We start from the raw sequence: 13,085 nt of genomic DNA on the forward strand, positions 1-13,085 counted from the left end.
CAAGATCGGCTAAAAAAGGAGTGAAATCTGCTCAAGTATCAAAGACCAAGAAATTCAAGAGGAGAAGGCCTAGTGCGGACCGCGCAAAAGTGACTGCGGCCGCACTAGGAGGTTCAGAGACATGGTTATTCAGGCTGAAGTTCACGCGACCGCGATAGGATTTTCGCGGTCCGTTATAAGGCTACGCGGCCGCACTACTTATTTGTGCGGTCCGCGTCCAGAGATTCAGAGAACCATCATTTTTGCCAAGACCCTGCCATGCGGGCCGCGATTGTCACCGCGCGGTCCGCGCCAGAGCCCTTCCGCGGCCGCACTACTTATTTGTGTGGTTCGCGTCCTCCAGTTCAAAGAGCTTAAAGTTGAAGTCAAAAGAGCCAGTGCGGCCGCGGTTGCTTTTGTGCGGCCCGCACTGACCCCGCAGGGGTATTTTTGTCCAGTTTTTCTAGCCTAGTGTAAATAGGACATTTTACCATTTTTAAGTCAAGTTTTGTATTCAGAAACGTAGCTGAGTTCGTGAGACCGATATTTTAGCCATTTTTGGCACTTTTGCTTCCTATTAACAATAGATTATTGTAGTTTCTTCTTAGTAATTAATTAATATGTTTAGTTCTTCATCTATTTCTTCAGTTTCTTCTTTAATTATGTGTAACTAAACCCATTAGCTAGGGTTGTGGCTCAACCCTAGTGTGGGTAATTGATGGGTGTTGCCATCAAAGGTTAGATTGATATTCGGTGTTTGTTATTTGGGTTGATTTTATGTTTTTATTCAAGAATTGGTGGTTGCAAACACTGATTCAAGCTTCGTGGGTTTGACTCTTCTTGAGAAAGAGAGTCTATGACCCCAAAATTGACCCAACAAGGAATTGGGATGGACCCATGAGAAATGGTAGTCCCAATTAACGGGTTAAATCTCGAGAGAGTAATCACCCTACTTGAACCCTAGTTGCTTGGTCTCACTGGCCTACCCAATTGGTCTGGAGAGAGTCAATTGGGCAAAATCACTCCCTCTACCGAGAGGTGTGAGAGTGGGTGCAATTGTGCAACTGTTATAGCATAATCCCCAAATATGTCAATCTATCCTTAGTCACATCTACCCGTCAATTAACCACATAGGTGATGCTACGACCCTAATGCCCTTCTTCCCATTAATTACAACTTAACAATATTCTTTTAGCATAATTTAGCTTTAATCCTTAGTTTTATAATAGTAGTTATAAATATAAAAACTCAAAAAATGTTTGAAGTGACATTAGAAGCACAACCGCAACTCCCTGTGATCCCTGTGGAAATTCGATCCCGGACCTCTATTCGGGTAAAAGCTATTGCGACCCGCTCTTCCTACTTTAGTGTAGCGTCGAGTTGGCTGTGATCACTTGGTCTTAAAAGTGGATTAGGTTCTTTGGCTTTTGTTTTTTGTTTCTTTGTTCCTGCGTAAGTATCCTTCGTGGGTGCCGTAGTTATACTTTGTAATCATTTCTTGGAAGTATAAAAGGATCTTTTTGTATCCCTTTCGGCCCATGCTGAAATTTATTCTATCTTTATTTGTAAAAGACTCGATTATATGATTTCAATGACTCGCCCAAATATCAAGCTTAGATATAATAGACCCTTAGGTTTTTAATCGATCAATATAATACCCCTCGAGTTCTCGTTAATCCTTGAGTTGAGCTTAAATGTGAACTCGGAACATCGTGATTCCCGAGTGAGAGCAAGATCTCGAAATGAAGTTAATCCTTAGATCTTTTTGTAGTCCCCGAGTGAGAAGTTTCTCCAACTCGGGTTGCCCTTGAGCTTTGCACTCGAGCGGGCATTTACTCAAACTTGTAATAAAGATAGCCCTTAGGCCTTTTCTCAGTTCTCGAGTAAGAAATTCCTCAAACTCTGATAGACTTTGGGCTTAGCAGTCGAGCTAGCATTTGCTCGAACTTGTAATAAAGATAGCCCTTAGGCCTTTTTCAGTTCTCGAGTGAGAAATTCCTCAAAATCGGATACCTTTATGATTTTTTATGAACTAATCCTTTATGCCTTGATCCTAATGTCAATATCGTGACATCAACGGTTGGAGCGATTGAAAAGTTGCTTTTTGTGCGATTCCTAAAATCATTAATTGGAGGCGGCTAGCGGTCGGCCTTTTGGATTCCCCAACACGCTTAAATGGCCTCTATAAGTAGACAAATTTCACAACCTTACAAACTTTATTCTTATATTATTCTCAGAGTCTTATTAGCCTTTTTCAATTTCCTTGAACTCTACCTTCTCTTCACGATCAACACACTTCATTTTCTTGGATCTTTCGCATTGGAATGGCTAAAACCTCTAAACCGGTTTCCCAAAAAGAAAAAGCTTCTTCATCTTCTCGATCGACCAAGAGTAAACCGGTAGTGCCCCTTGTATTGAGGAGTGCATCCTCCGCCATGTGAAATAACATTCGATTTCAAAATTGAGAAACCTACATCGACACCAGACCGATGCGAGCCCATGTCTCGATATGTTTGTTTGGTGACCAAGGCCAAGCTCAGACAAGTAAAGGAGGATTGCAAGTGGGATAATAAATAAATAGTGTTTCCTTCCTCCGAGGAGGACATCACTACATATAAAGCAAGGTACTTGAGTGTATATACCTACCCATTTACGTTGGGTCCTGCAATTCCGGCTTAGGGTCCCATAGATCTAGTTATTCTTAGCTTTTGCCAACGATACCGAGTGATACTTGGCCAGATCTACCCCTCATTCTAGCAAATCGTTTACTTAATCAGGTTCTTTTTGAGCCAAGTTGAGGGGATGTCTTTTATCCTCGATCATCTGATCAGACTGTACAGTCCCTGACTTTATCGTGTGGGTTTGATAAAATTACAATGTCGATCCTTAAAATCTCTATTCTCTAGTATCGATGAGGACAAAGACCGTGGTTGGATGAGCCGGTTCATCTGAGTCAGGACCTCCAATTTGATTCTTGCTGATTGGATGATGTTCCCCGAGGAGTAGAACATGAAACATGAGTACGTAGCAGGTTTATACCCTGCTTTTTTTCTTTCTTTTCATCGGTTTTACATTTTTCATTAATCTAACCCCTTTACGATGGTGCAGTCGCTGCTTGGTTCCCTGGTGGGGTCCCGTACCTCGAGGGCTGGGTCCAAAAGTTGGCCTCCGCTTCCTCTTATTCGGAGCGTTGCTGGCGAGATCTGGCCAAGGGTCGATGGGAGGCCTAAACCATGATGAGTTCTCTTGTTTGTTTTCTTGTGCTTCTGTCATGGGATACTTACCTCAGTTTCATGCAGGTCTTGGAGATGCCGTTGATTTGTGGCTGGCCCCGGCTGATGAAGTAGAGGTTCCGAAGTCTTCTAAAGAAAGAAAAAAAAAGAGTAATCTGAAAATCCCCCGAAGCCAAAGAAGAGCATGGCTCGAAGGCCTAAGGCCGATACAACGACCTTATCTCCGGAAACGGACCAATGCCTTCGGGATCAGGAGGAAGAAGAAGATGACGACTGCCTGCGGGTAACCCGTGAAAGAAAAAATGCTGGTGCTTCGACGTCATCGAGCCGGTGACGGTTGATGTGGCTCATTCTAGAGCCGAAGAAATCTCCGAAGGGAGTTCAAACAAAGTCCTGAGCCATCGTGCAAAAAAAGGTACCTCTCCTATGAGGCCATTTGGTGGGCGAGGACGAACGTCCTGATGCCGAGCCTCTTCAAATAAAAGAGAACGCCCCGAGTGGATCACTTGGGGTAATCAATGTAGATGATTCACCTCCCGGCCCCGAGTTCTCCGAGGGACAAGTCTGAGATGCTCAGAATATGAGGTCTTCTGAAGTGGAAGCAAGCCTTGGAGGGCATGACATCTTTCGAGAATGTCTCGCAGAGCTTGAAGATGGCCCCGACCCAGATGCTTCTTTCATTTTTGATGAGGCTCGTAGACTCTTTAAACAAGTGAGTTTTTTGTTTTTTATGCCTGCACCTTTGTTTTAGCTATTCTGAATCTATCTTTCCTCCCTTTTTATGAAGGCTGTGATGCTCTATAAAAGGGCATTTTCCAAGTCCCAAGCCGATCTTGCTCGATGCAAGACTGAGCTTAAGAAAATTTTGGAGGAGAGGGACGTCTTCAAAACCCTCTATGCTAAGAAAGATATGGAGATCTATGATTTACGAGTTGAGTTGACGCAGGCATGCCAAGGTCGGACGAGTATGTTGAGAAGGTAATACAGCTCTTGAGGGTCTGTTACGCACTTGTTTGTTTTGGCGACTGACACTTTTAATTTTGCAGTTTCATCAGAAGGCTGACTTGGAGACGCAGCTTCGGGAGGAGCTTAAGATGAAAGAAGCCGAGACCCTGGGGTGTAGGAAAGGTATGGACAACCTCGCCTCTGGGAAAGAAACTCTAAGAGAGCATCTAGCTTCACTCGAACACCAGCTTCGAGGTGTGAAGGAGGAGAGCCTAGCTCGAGGCCTCAAAATCGAGGAGCTTAAAACCAGATCTCCTGCTGAGCTGGCCAAGGCCAAATCTGATGCTGTAGCAATCATAACTTTGTATCGAGCCGATGCCGAAGCAGCTAATGTTCGGGAAAAGGAGATCTCTTATACGGCAGAGGCTAAGTTATCAAGTACTCTTGAACACGTTAGGCGACAATCCTGGAGGATAACCTCGAGGATGTACATGCTCGCGGCTTCGATCTTTCAGCCGATATTGAAACGACGAAGATTTTGGAAGAATAGGTTACCGATCTGCTTTTCGATGAGGATGATTCAGCCAGTAGCTCTGAGAGTGAAGGAGACGAAGATGAAGTCCCCAAGGATGATGCTCTCGAAGATGCAACTCCTGAAGATGCAGCTGCCAAAGATGTGGCCCCGAAGTAGTTTTAGGTTACTTTATTTTGTTTCTTTGTATGCCTCCCTTGTGTAAATACTTCATGTAATCATCTTCTGGAAATACGAGGGGAACTTTTTATCTCGTCTTTGGTTTGTACTGGATTTAATATTGCCTTTATTTATGGAAGACTTCATTTGAATGATTAGTCCGAGGATTGGTTTAAGGTTCGGGGTATTATAAACTATTAGATATTTATCGACAGATATAAAAAGCTTCGAGCTAAGTTTAAATCGTTCTGATGTGAGCTCGGGATATTGTGAACCTTGAGTCCAGATTGAAATGAGAGCGGAGTCTCAAACTATAAGTTTTTGGCCCTTACGCCTTTCGAAGTTGGCCCTTGGGCTCTTATTTATCGGCCCTTAGGCTCTTTTAAAATTGGCCCATAGATTCTTTAAGTTGGGCCGTTTCGGCCTTTAAAATGGCTATGTAATATTTCCCTCATTTCGGCTAAAAGACTTGGTGAAAATTTAGTTATGCCATAACATGTGTTTTTTGTACCCGTTGGGTTTTTTCGAAGGTTTGACGTATTGGAACCTTATTGATTATTTGTTTGAGTAAACATAATTGGATACCTCTTGAGGTATTTCCGAAGGCTGATGTTATCGAAGCCCTTGGATTAATTGAGGGCTGGATTTATCGAGGCCCTCAGATTTTTCGGGGGCTGAATTTATCGAAGCCCTTCATATTTTGCTTTTGCCGAGGGTAGCCTGATTTAACTGTTTTTTCAATATTTGAAGGCCTTTAATTTATATGGAAGTCGGACGTCTCCGAGCTGCGTAAATTTGGCCGTAGCCTTCATATGACAGTAGTTTTTTATGTGGCCGTAGCCTTCGGGTACGTCACTTGGATTTGTTTCCCGATAACTTTTCCGAACTTGTTCGAAAAGTTAGTCCCCGTGTATATTGGCCTTGGTCTTTGTTTCGAGGGGGTGCCTCTTTGAGGTCTTATGAGTCCGAGTTTTCAGTGACTCGGATGTATTGAATGTTAGTGACAGTCCCAAAGTATTTCAGGGTGCTTTGGTCCTTGAGCCGCTTCCCGTAGGATTGTAGGTGTAGAGCTCGTATGATAGTAAACTTCTTTGAGATACCAAGTGTTTTTGATATAACTAAAATGCTTCTTCAAATAGTCGATATATGTGTACATGTTCAGCCGCCGGGGCTCGACTATTCTATATGGACACAGTTCATTTAACCGTTTGGCCCATTACAAAGTTTTCCTATTGAGGCCCTCTTAAGCATGAAGTATTTTTCAAAAATATAGCCTCCAAGGGTGATGCCCCCTAGTATTCGTTGTTGATTGAAAAGAAGCCTTGGATACTGTTGAATTTTTCATAGGTAGCACATAATTGTTTCCTCGTTTAAAACCTTACCGGTAAAACCTATTTGGGACAAAATCCGGTCTAAGGGAAAAAGAGCGCAATGCATGCTTTAAAACCTAGGGCATTCGTGTAGAAATGATGCCTCCGAGATAGTATGCCGTCAATCCAAAATCTGTAATGAGTTAGCTTCAAACTCAAATGGACAAAAGGATAAAATCAAACCTTAGCAGTGGTATCGAGGGTGACTTTTCATAGAACTAAGTCCCCGACTCCGAAATGTTGGAGGTTGGTCCTCCTATTGTAGTGCCTTTTGATATTTTGCTTTTGGGTGATCATTCCAGCAAGTGTTGCTTCTCGTTTTTCATCTGCCATCGGGGTATGAAACAAAGGCGGGCTCGGTGGATATCGCTATAATTCTTCTAAGGCTCGCTGACATCCCGGGTTCCACGTGAAGCCCTTTTCCCTTTTGAGCGAAGAGAAGAACTGGTGACTTCGATCTGACGACCTTGACAAAAATTGACCCAAGGTAGCCATTTGTCTTGTTAGCCTTTGCATGGCCTCTACGCTATCCTCGATCGTGATACTCCCAATAGCCCTGATTTTGGTACCTCGATTTTATGCCGCTACGTCGAGGGTCTCACCTGTGCCAACCCTGAAGGCACATTCCTCTGGGCTAAGCTTCATGCTATATTTCCTCAAGATCGTAAATGTTTCCTGTAAATGAATTAAATTGTCCTCTGCGCACAGGGACTCAATCAACATATCATTACTACAAACTTCCATTGTTTTGCCTATTCGTTTTTGAACATTTTGATAACTAGGCGTATCTTCCTGCATTTTTTCAGCCCGAAGGGCGTTATGTTGTAATTATAGGTTACAACACCCTGATTAATAAATGAGCCTTTTCCTAGCCCTCCGGGTTCATCTTAATCTGATGGTGTCCGCCGTAGGCATCAAGAGAAGTTAGGGTCTCGGGGCCAACTGTGGCATTGATCGTGCGATCGACCTCGGACAAGGGGAAAGGATGTTTTGTTCAGGTCCTTATAATCTATGCACATTTTAAGTTTGTTTTTCCCTTTTTAGAACCATGTTGGCTAACCTCTCGGGGTGTTTTACTTCCCGAATAGACCCTATTTTAAGAAGTTCGGTTACCTGCTGCGGTGGCTATTTAGCCGTCTGCTTACCTTTGTTGCTCGAGGTCAAAGGCTCAGGTATCGACACCATTTCCTCGATAAAAAACATCTCCTTTGCAGCATGTTGCTCTCTGTAGACTGCTTTCACTCCTTCCTTCGCCGGGAACTTTATCATTTGGTGAAGAGTTGAAGGCACTACCCTTATGTTGTGTATCCACAGTCTTCCGAGGAGTACGTTGTACCTCATGTCGTCTTCGATCACATGGAACTTCGTATCTTGAATGATCCCGGCTACATTTACTAGCAAGATGATTTCTCCCTTTGTTGTTTCGTTTGCCATGTTGAAGCCATTCAGGACTCGGGACGTAGGTACGATCTGACCTTGCAGGCCAAGTTGTTCCACGACCCTCGATCTAATTATGTTTGCTGAACTACCTGGATCCACTAAAACACATTTAATTTGAATTTTATTTAAAGGATAGAGATTACCGGGGCGTTGTTATGGGGCTGAGATAAAGCCTTGATATCTTCCTCGCTGAATGTGAGGGTGTCCTCGGGCATGTAGTTCCGAGTCCACTTCTCCCTTGTGATAGATACTTTGGTACGTTTGAATATGGGTCCCTGTGGGACGTCGACACCTACGATGATCATATGAATGACATGTTGAGGTTCTTCGGGCTTATTCTTCCTTTTTGCATCTCTTTCTCGAAGGTGGTTCTTGGCCCGGTCGCTGAGAAATTCACAAAGATGCCCCTCGTTGAACAACTGGGTTACCTCCTCTCTGAGCTTCCTGCAATTCTCGGTCTTATTCCCATGAGTACCATGATACTTGCACATCAAGTTGGGGTTCTTTTGAGAAGGATCGGTCTATATAGGCTTGGGCCATCTAGTATTTCTAATTTTGCCAATGGCTGAGATGATTCCCGAGGCATCAACGCTGAAGTTGTACTTCGATAATTGGGGTGCCTCTACTGGTCCCAAGTGCCTATCAAACCCGATTTTGCTTATGAGTCCTCGGGAACTTTGACTTCGATCTGTTCTACGATCATTACGAGGTATGTTACACCTTGAAATGTTTCTTCGATACTCGACGTATGGCTGATATCTCTCCTTAATCAACCTTGACGCCTTGTCTGCATTTCCTGACTCCTTTGCTAGTAACCTGCTTGGATAAGTTGTGCCCGAGGGGGCTCTCAACTGGTCATCCTCGACCCTAATTTTTGACTGGTACCTGTTATGCACATCTGCCCAAGTCACAACGGTATACTTGATCAAGTTTTCCTTCAGCTGCTTCAAAGCTATCGAACTTCGTTCATTTAGCCCTGAGTGAAGGCTTGTACGACCCAGTCATCAGAGACCGGTGATAACTCTATTCGTTCTAACTAGAAACGGGATACAAACTCCCTCAACATCTCGTTCTCCCCTTGCTTTATTTTGAATACATCGGACTTCCTTGTTGCAACTTTTATGGCACCGGCATGTGCCTTTACAAATGAGTCTGCCAACATGGCAAACGAATCAATAGAGTTCGGGAGTAAGTTATGGTACCAAATCATGGCACCCTTAGACAGAGTTTCCCAAACTTTTTTAGCAAAACAGACTCAATCTCATCGTCTTCCAAATCATTTCCTTTTATGCCACAAGTATATGTGGTGATGTGCTTGTTGAGATCAGTGGTTCCGTTGTATTTCGGGATATCCTGCATCCAAAATTTCTTCGGAATAGGCTTCGGAGCCGCATTTGGAGAAATGGTTTTTGCACGAACTTCTTCGAGTCTAGTCCTTTCAAAATCGGAGGTGCTCCCGGTATCTGGTCGACCCTAGAGTTCTATTTCTCCACCTTTTTGTCATTTTCTTCAATCTTCTTTTCTCCAGTCTCGATCCTTTTGACGAGCTCTTCGAGCATTCTCATAATCGTGGGATCAGTCCCCGAGCCACTTTCATCGGGCCTCTCTATCGCTAGTTCAGCATGCCGTGTGTTCACTGGTTTGGCTGTGTTTGGAGTTCTATTCTGACTCTGAAGTTTAGTGATGGCAACTTGCTGGGCTTGCAACATTTGGAATATCACCTGGAGGCTGACTCTCCCTTCTTTCATTCCCGGCATTCTTTGGTCCCCTCGCCGGGCTTCCCGGTGTGCATTCCTTATGGGGTTGGTGCCTGCGTCCTCATTTAGAGAGTTGTGTGAACTGATATCAATTAGCTCCATACTTGGCACTCCCTTAGGGTTTATGGGTGGTACACCGACCCCTAATACCGATATTTTCTCCGATTGAGTGTCCTCGAAATTGTACCGCTCTCGAGGCTGATCATGACGGGTCCCCGATTTGCTTCTCGAGGTACGCTTATCCGGGCCTGACTTGATTCTTACTTCGAGCTTCCCGAACTCGGGCTCGAAGTGTAATCAAGTCTTCGAAATCAAGCTCTCTGATTTCTACCGTATACACAAACCCCTTATGGTTACATTGTGGATGTTGCTGAATAAGAAGGAAGAATCCTCAATTTGTAGAAGCCCAAATCTTTTCTTCCAAAAAAAGGACTAACCAAATATGAAAGAATTATAATTTTCTTCTAGAAAAAAAAATTCAATTATGATAAATATGTCGTCGTTCCTTCAAAAAATATGAAAACTAAAAATGGTAAGAAAACCAAGGGAACCACCTATGATTTGTTAGTTTTTCTCATTTCGTTCATAAGTTTAATTTTCATTTCTTTCTTGAACTGAATCCAATATTTTGTGCAATTTCAATCTCAATGCATGTGTATCCTATCATGGATCCGTCTTTGTATGACGTATATTGGTTTTAATTATTTCGTTTAATTCTCATTTGCATTAAATTTATCCAAGATGACCTCTTTAATTCGGAGTAGGAACGAGGTTGAAAAGTCAACCTAGCTAGTCAATGATTCGGTTCGGTCGGTTATTATATAAAATAATTTTTCGATTATTATATTACATATAATTAAAACTAGACTTTTAGAAAGCGTACCAATTATGTAGGTTTCTTTTTGATATCGGTCCGTTTCAATTAATTTTCGAATTTTTTTAAATGTCATTTAAAGGTCACTAGTAGTAGCAGAATGCAATAACATACGTACTTTTATAGGACTTAACAAAACTCACTAGACATTTTTACTATTTAAAAGGTGATGAACTAAGAAAACATGAAAGATGACCAGAGTATAGATCCATCGAGTGTAAAAGAAATTAAGCAAAGACCAAAAAAATATAAATCACACAAGTGGAAAGATACTAAGCAAGCTGAGACTCAAAATTAAAGTTTATAGAAGATTAAATATTCGAAAATATAAATTTGAGTCATACGAAAGTAAACATATTCAATATGTTGTAGTTTGCTACTCATAATCGCTAGAATACCCTATGTCTTGCTAGTGAATATGCTGGAAATAGTTTAGTTTCAATAGGAGTAGTATAATAGGTTTGAGAACTAGGATTTTGAGTTTAATTACTTGTTGCCTTATAGTCGTTTTCCTAATTCTAATGCCCAAGGAAAAATTTAATGCTTTATTATTTTTAAACTTAATATATAAATTTATATTTTCATGTAAATTTTTTCGGTACGATTTGGTATATTTTCGGTTTATTTTTATAAAATAAAAAACTTACCCTAATTATCGGTACGGTTCTAGATTTATATAAAAATCTATGGTTTTATTAAAAAAAAATATAAAATTTGGTTCGATATGATACGATTTGGTCCGTTTTCAAATATCCATTAACACCCCTAACTATATTTTGCTAACGTCGTCTGAATTACCTTTCAAGCGCTACATAAATCTCATTGTTGTCAAATACTGTTCATACTTGACAAATGATATGAATGTTAAGTATTGATAATATATTTTGAGGCTAGTTTTGAGCCACAAAAGCAAGTATGGACGTGAAACTTAAGAGATCCATCATAAATACGTACTTGCTTAGATTAGTTGCATGGTTTTATTGCGGCAACATTAATGCATTAATCTTATTATATTTTTAAAGTTGTGACTTCATATATTTTATTTGTTAGTTTAATTTTAGTAATTTTTTTTACATAAATTTATGCTTCGTATCAAAAGTGTTGGGTTTAAATAAACCAAATAGCGGTACTCTACCTCCGCCTCTTGACAATATGATAGAATAAATAAAAATATATCCTATCAAATGTTTACATCATATCAATAAATATATAATATGTGCTTGAATATGGACTTCTCTAATTTAACCATACATTAATTAAAATATATTTTCAGCTCATTAATCACTTAATTGTAATTAATATTATTTGACGTAAACACTCCATATAAATAAATATTTGGGTGTTGTAATAGGATGTGTGTGATGTGTCGTTGAGATGTATTGTAATGGGTGAGTCCACGTATATGCGGTCATACTCACATGTTTGACTTGATTTAATTCCTACAACCACCTTTTTACAGAGAAAATAGTTTTTAAACACACCATCGGGGAGATGATAAAATAAATTTTAATTTTGATTAGAATCCTGATTAGAATTTATTTACATTAGTCAGAGATCTCGAATTCAAATTTTAAGATAGAAGCTTAGATAGCAAACGTTTTAAACTTATCCGATACAAATTTAAATTAGTCAGACTAATGAGATTTGAATATCGAATGTTATATCGAAAAAAAAAAGAGAAAAAAGAGTTTTTGAACATGCTGTTACTATATTTACATATTTCAGCACCTAAAATTATACAGATTTCCAGTTTACTTTCTTTGTTGTCACTGTAAAAACGCCATCCCGAATGATAGCAAAGTTGGTGTTTAACGTTAAAAAATTTGCTCGTATTCGATATTTTCATGAGATTATATTAATACATCGTGGTTATGTATGTGGTTACTCTATAAATATAGGTGAGAGTATGTATTAATTTACCTATAATTTAGTGATAACTATCATGTATTTATTTGATGCAAACATCCAGATAAGGCTTACAATAATTCAGAAAACGAAAATGTCGGTTTTCTGTTACAATGACAGCAAAGACTAGTAACGTTATCAAAATGACCCCCAAAAAAAAAAATTAAAAAATTGTGTCGTTTATCACTTTCGTCTTTGTTATTATTGTACTCAATCCGAAAATGGCAATTTACAGGCTATTAGATTTGGCGAACATTTCAATTATATTAGGCTAGCTTTGTCTTTTTTACTATTTGCGAAACTAGAAATTTTTTTAAGGGTTCAAATATAAAAGAATTAAAAAAAAATTCTAATAAAAGGTGTTCATATGTGTTATATACCTTTAAAACGTAATATTTTATCTATATATACAGTGCAATTTTTCGATAAAAGGTAGTCAGTTGACCATCCTTATGACCATATGGCTTTGTCATCACTCTCAGTGTGACTCCTTTTCTTGCACTGTATTTCAACGTGTAACATGTAATTTGCTTTGTATTTTATATTACTAATCCAACTTTTCATAATTGAGATGACATGTTAGTGTTAAAACCGTCAAATTCTCTAAAAATATTATCGGCTCGTATTGGATCATCCAAAAAAAATATTCAGCAAAATCCGACAAGCGCGAGTAACGTACCTATTAGTTTACAAATTCTTTTAGATTGTGTGAGTATATTAAACAGAGTTTTATTTTTACACAACTTTCATATAGTTTTTTAAATTTCTAATTTATATGAAACTGTTCAAATTTTAAATTTGATACCATAAGTCTATAACTATTATTATTTTAGTATTACTGTTTTACTATTACAATATAATAAGTACTAATATTTAATTAGTGGATAACGA

The 13,085-nt window shown here is 39.8% G+C and overlaps 1 protein-coding gene across 1 annotated transcript; it reads left to right on the plus strand.

Annotated features, from left to right (window-relative positions):
• The first annotated feature begins 3,792 nt into the window (after window positions 1-3,792).
• On the plus strand, window positions 3,793-4,848 carry LOC138890599 (uncharacterized). The gene is made up of 4 exons (XM_070173996.1): window positions 3,793-3,924; window positions 4,000-4,158; window positions 4,259-4,609; window positions 4,708-4,848. Exons 1-4 carry the CDS (start codon window positions 3,793-3,795, stop codon window positions 4,846-4,848), a joined length of 783 nt encoding a protein of 260 aa, XP_070030097.1.
• Window positions 4,849-13,085: the final 8,237 nt, after the last annotated feature.

This window comes from Nicotiana sylvestris, chromosome 4 (assembly GCF_000393655.2).
Source record: "Nicotiana sylvestris chromosome 4, ASM39365v2, whole genome shotgun sequence".
Lineage (NCBI taxonomy): Eukaryota > Viridiplantae > Streptophyta > Magnoliopsida > Solanales > Solanaceae > Nicotiana > Nicotiana sylvestris.

What these genes read in the sequence shown, in the direction of transcription:
- LOC138890599 (XM_070173996.1), top strand. Translation starts at nt 3,793, where the DNA reads ATGAGGTCTTCTGAAGTGGAAGCAAGCCTTGGAGGGCATGACATCTTT. An exon ending in CTCGTAGACTCTTTAAACAA is followed by an intron (nt 3,925 to 3,999) that starts GTGAGTTTTTTG and finishes CTTTTTATGAAG; the next exon opens with GCTGTGATGCTCTATAAAAG. An exon ending in TACGAGTTGAGTTGACGCAG is followed by an intron (nt 4,159 to 4,258) that starts GCATGCCAAGGT and finishes TTAATTTTGCAG; the next exon opens with TTTCATCAGAAGGCTGACTT.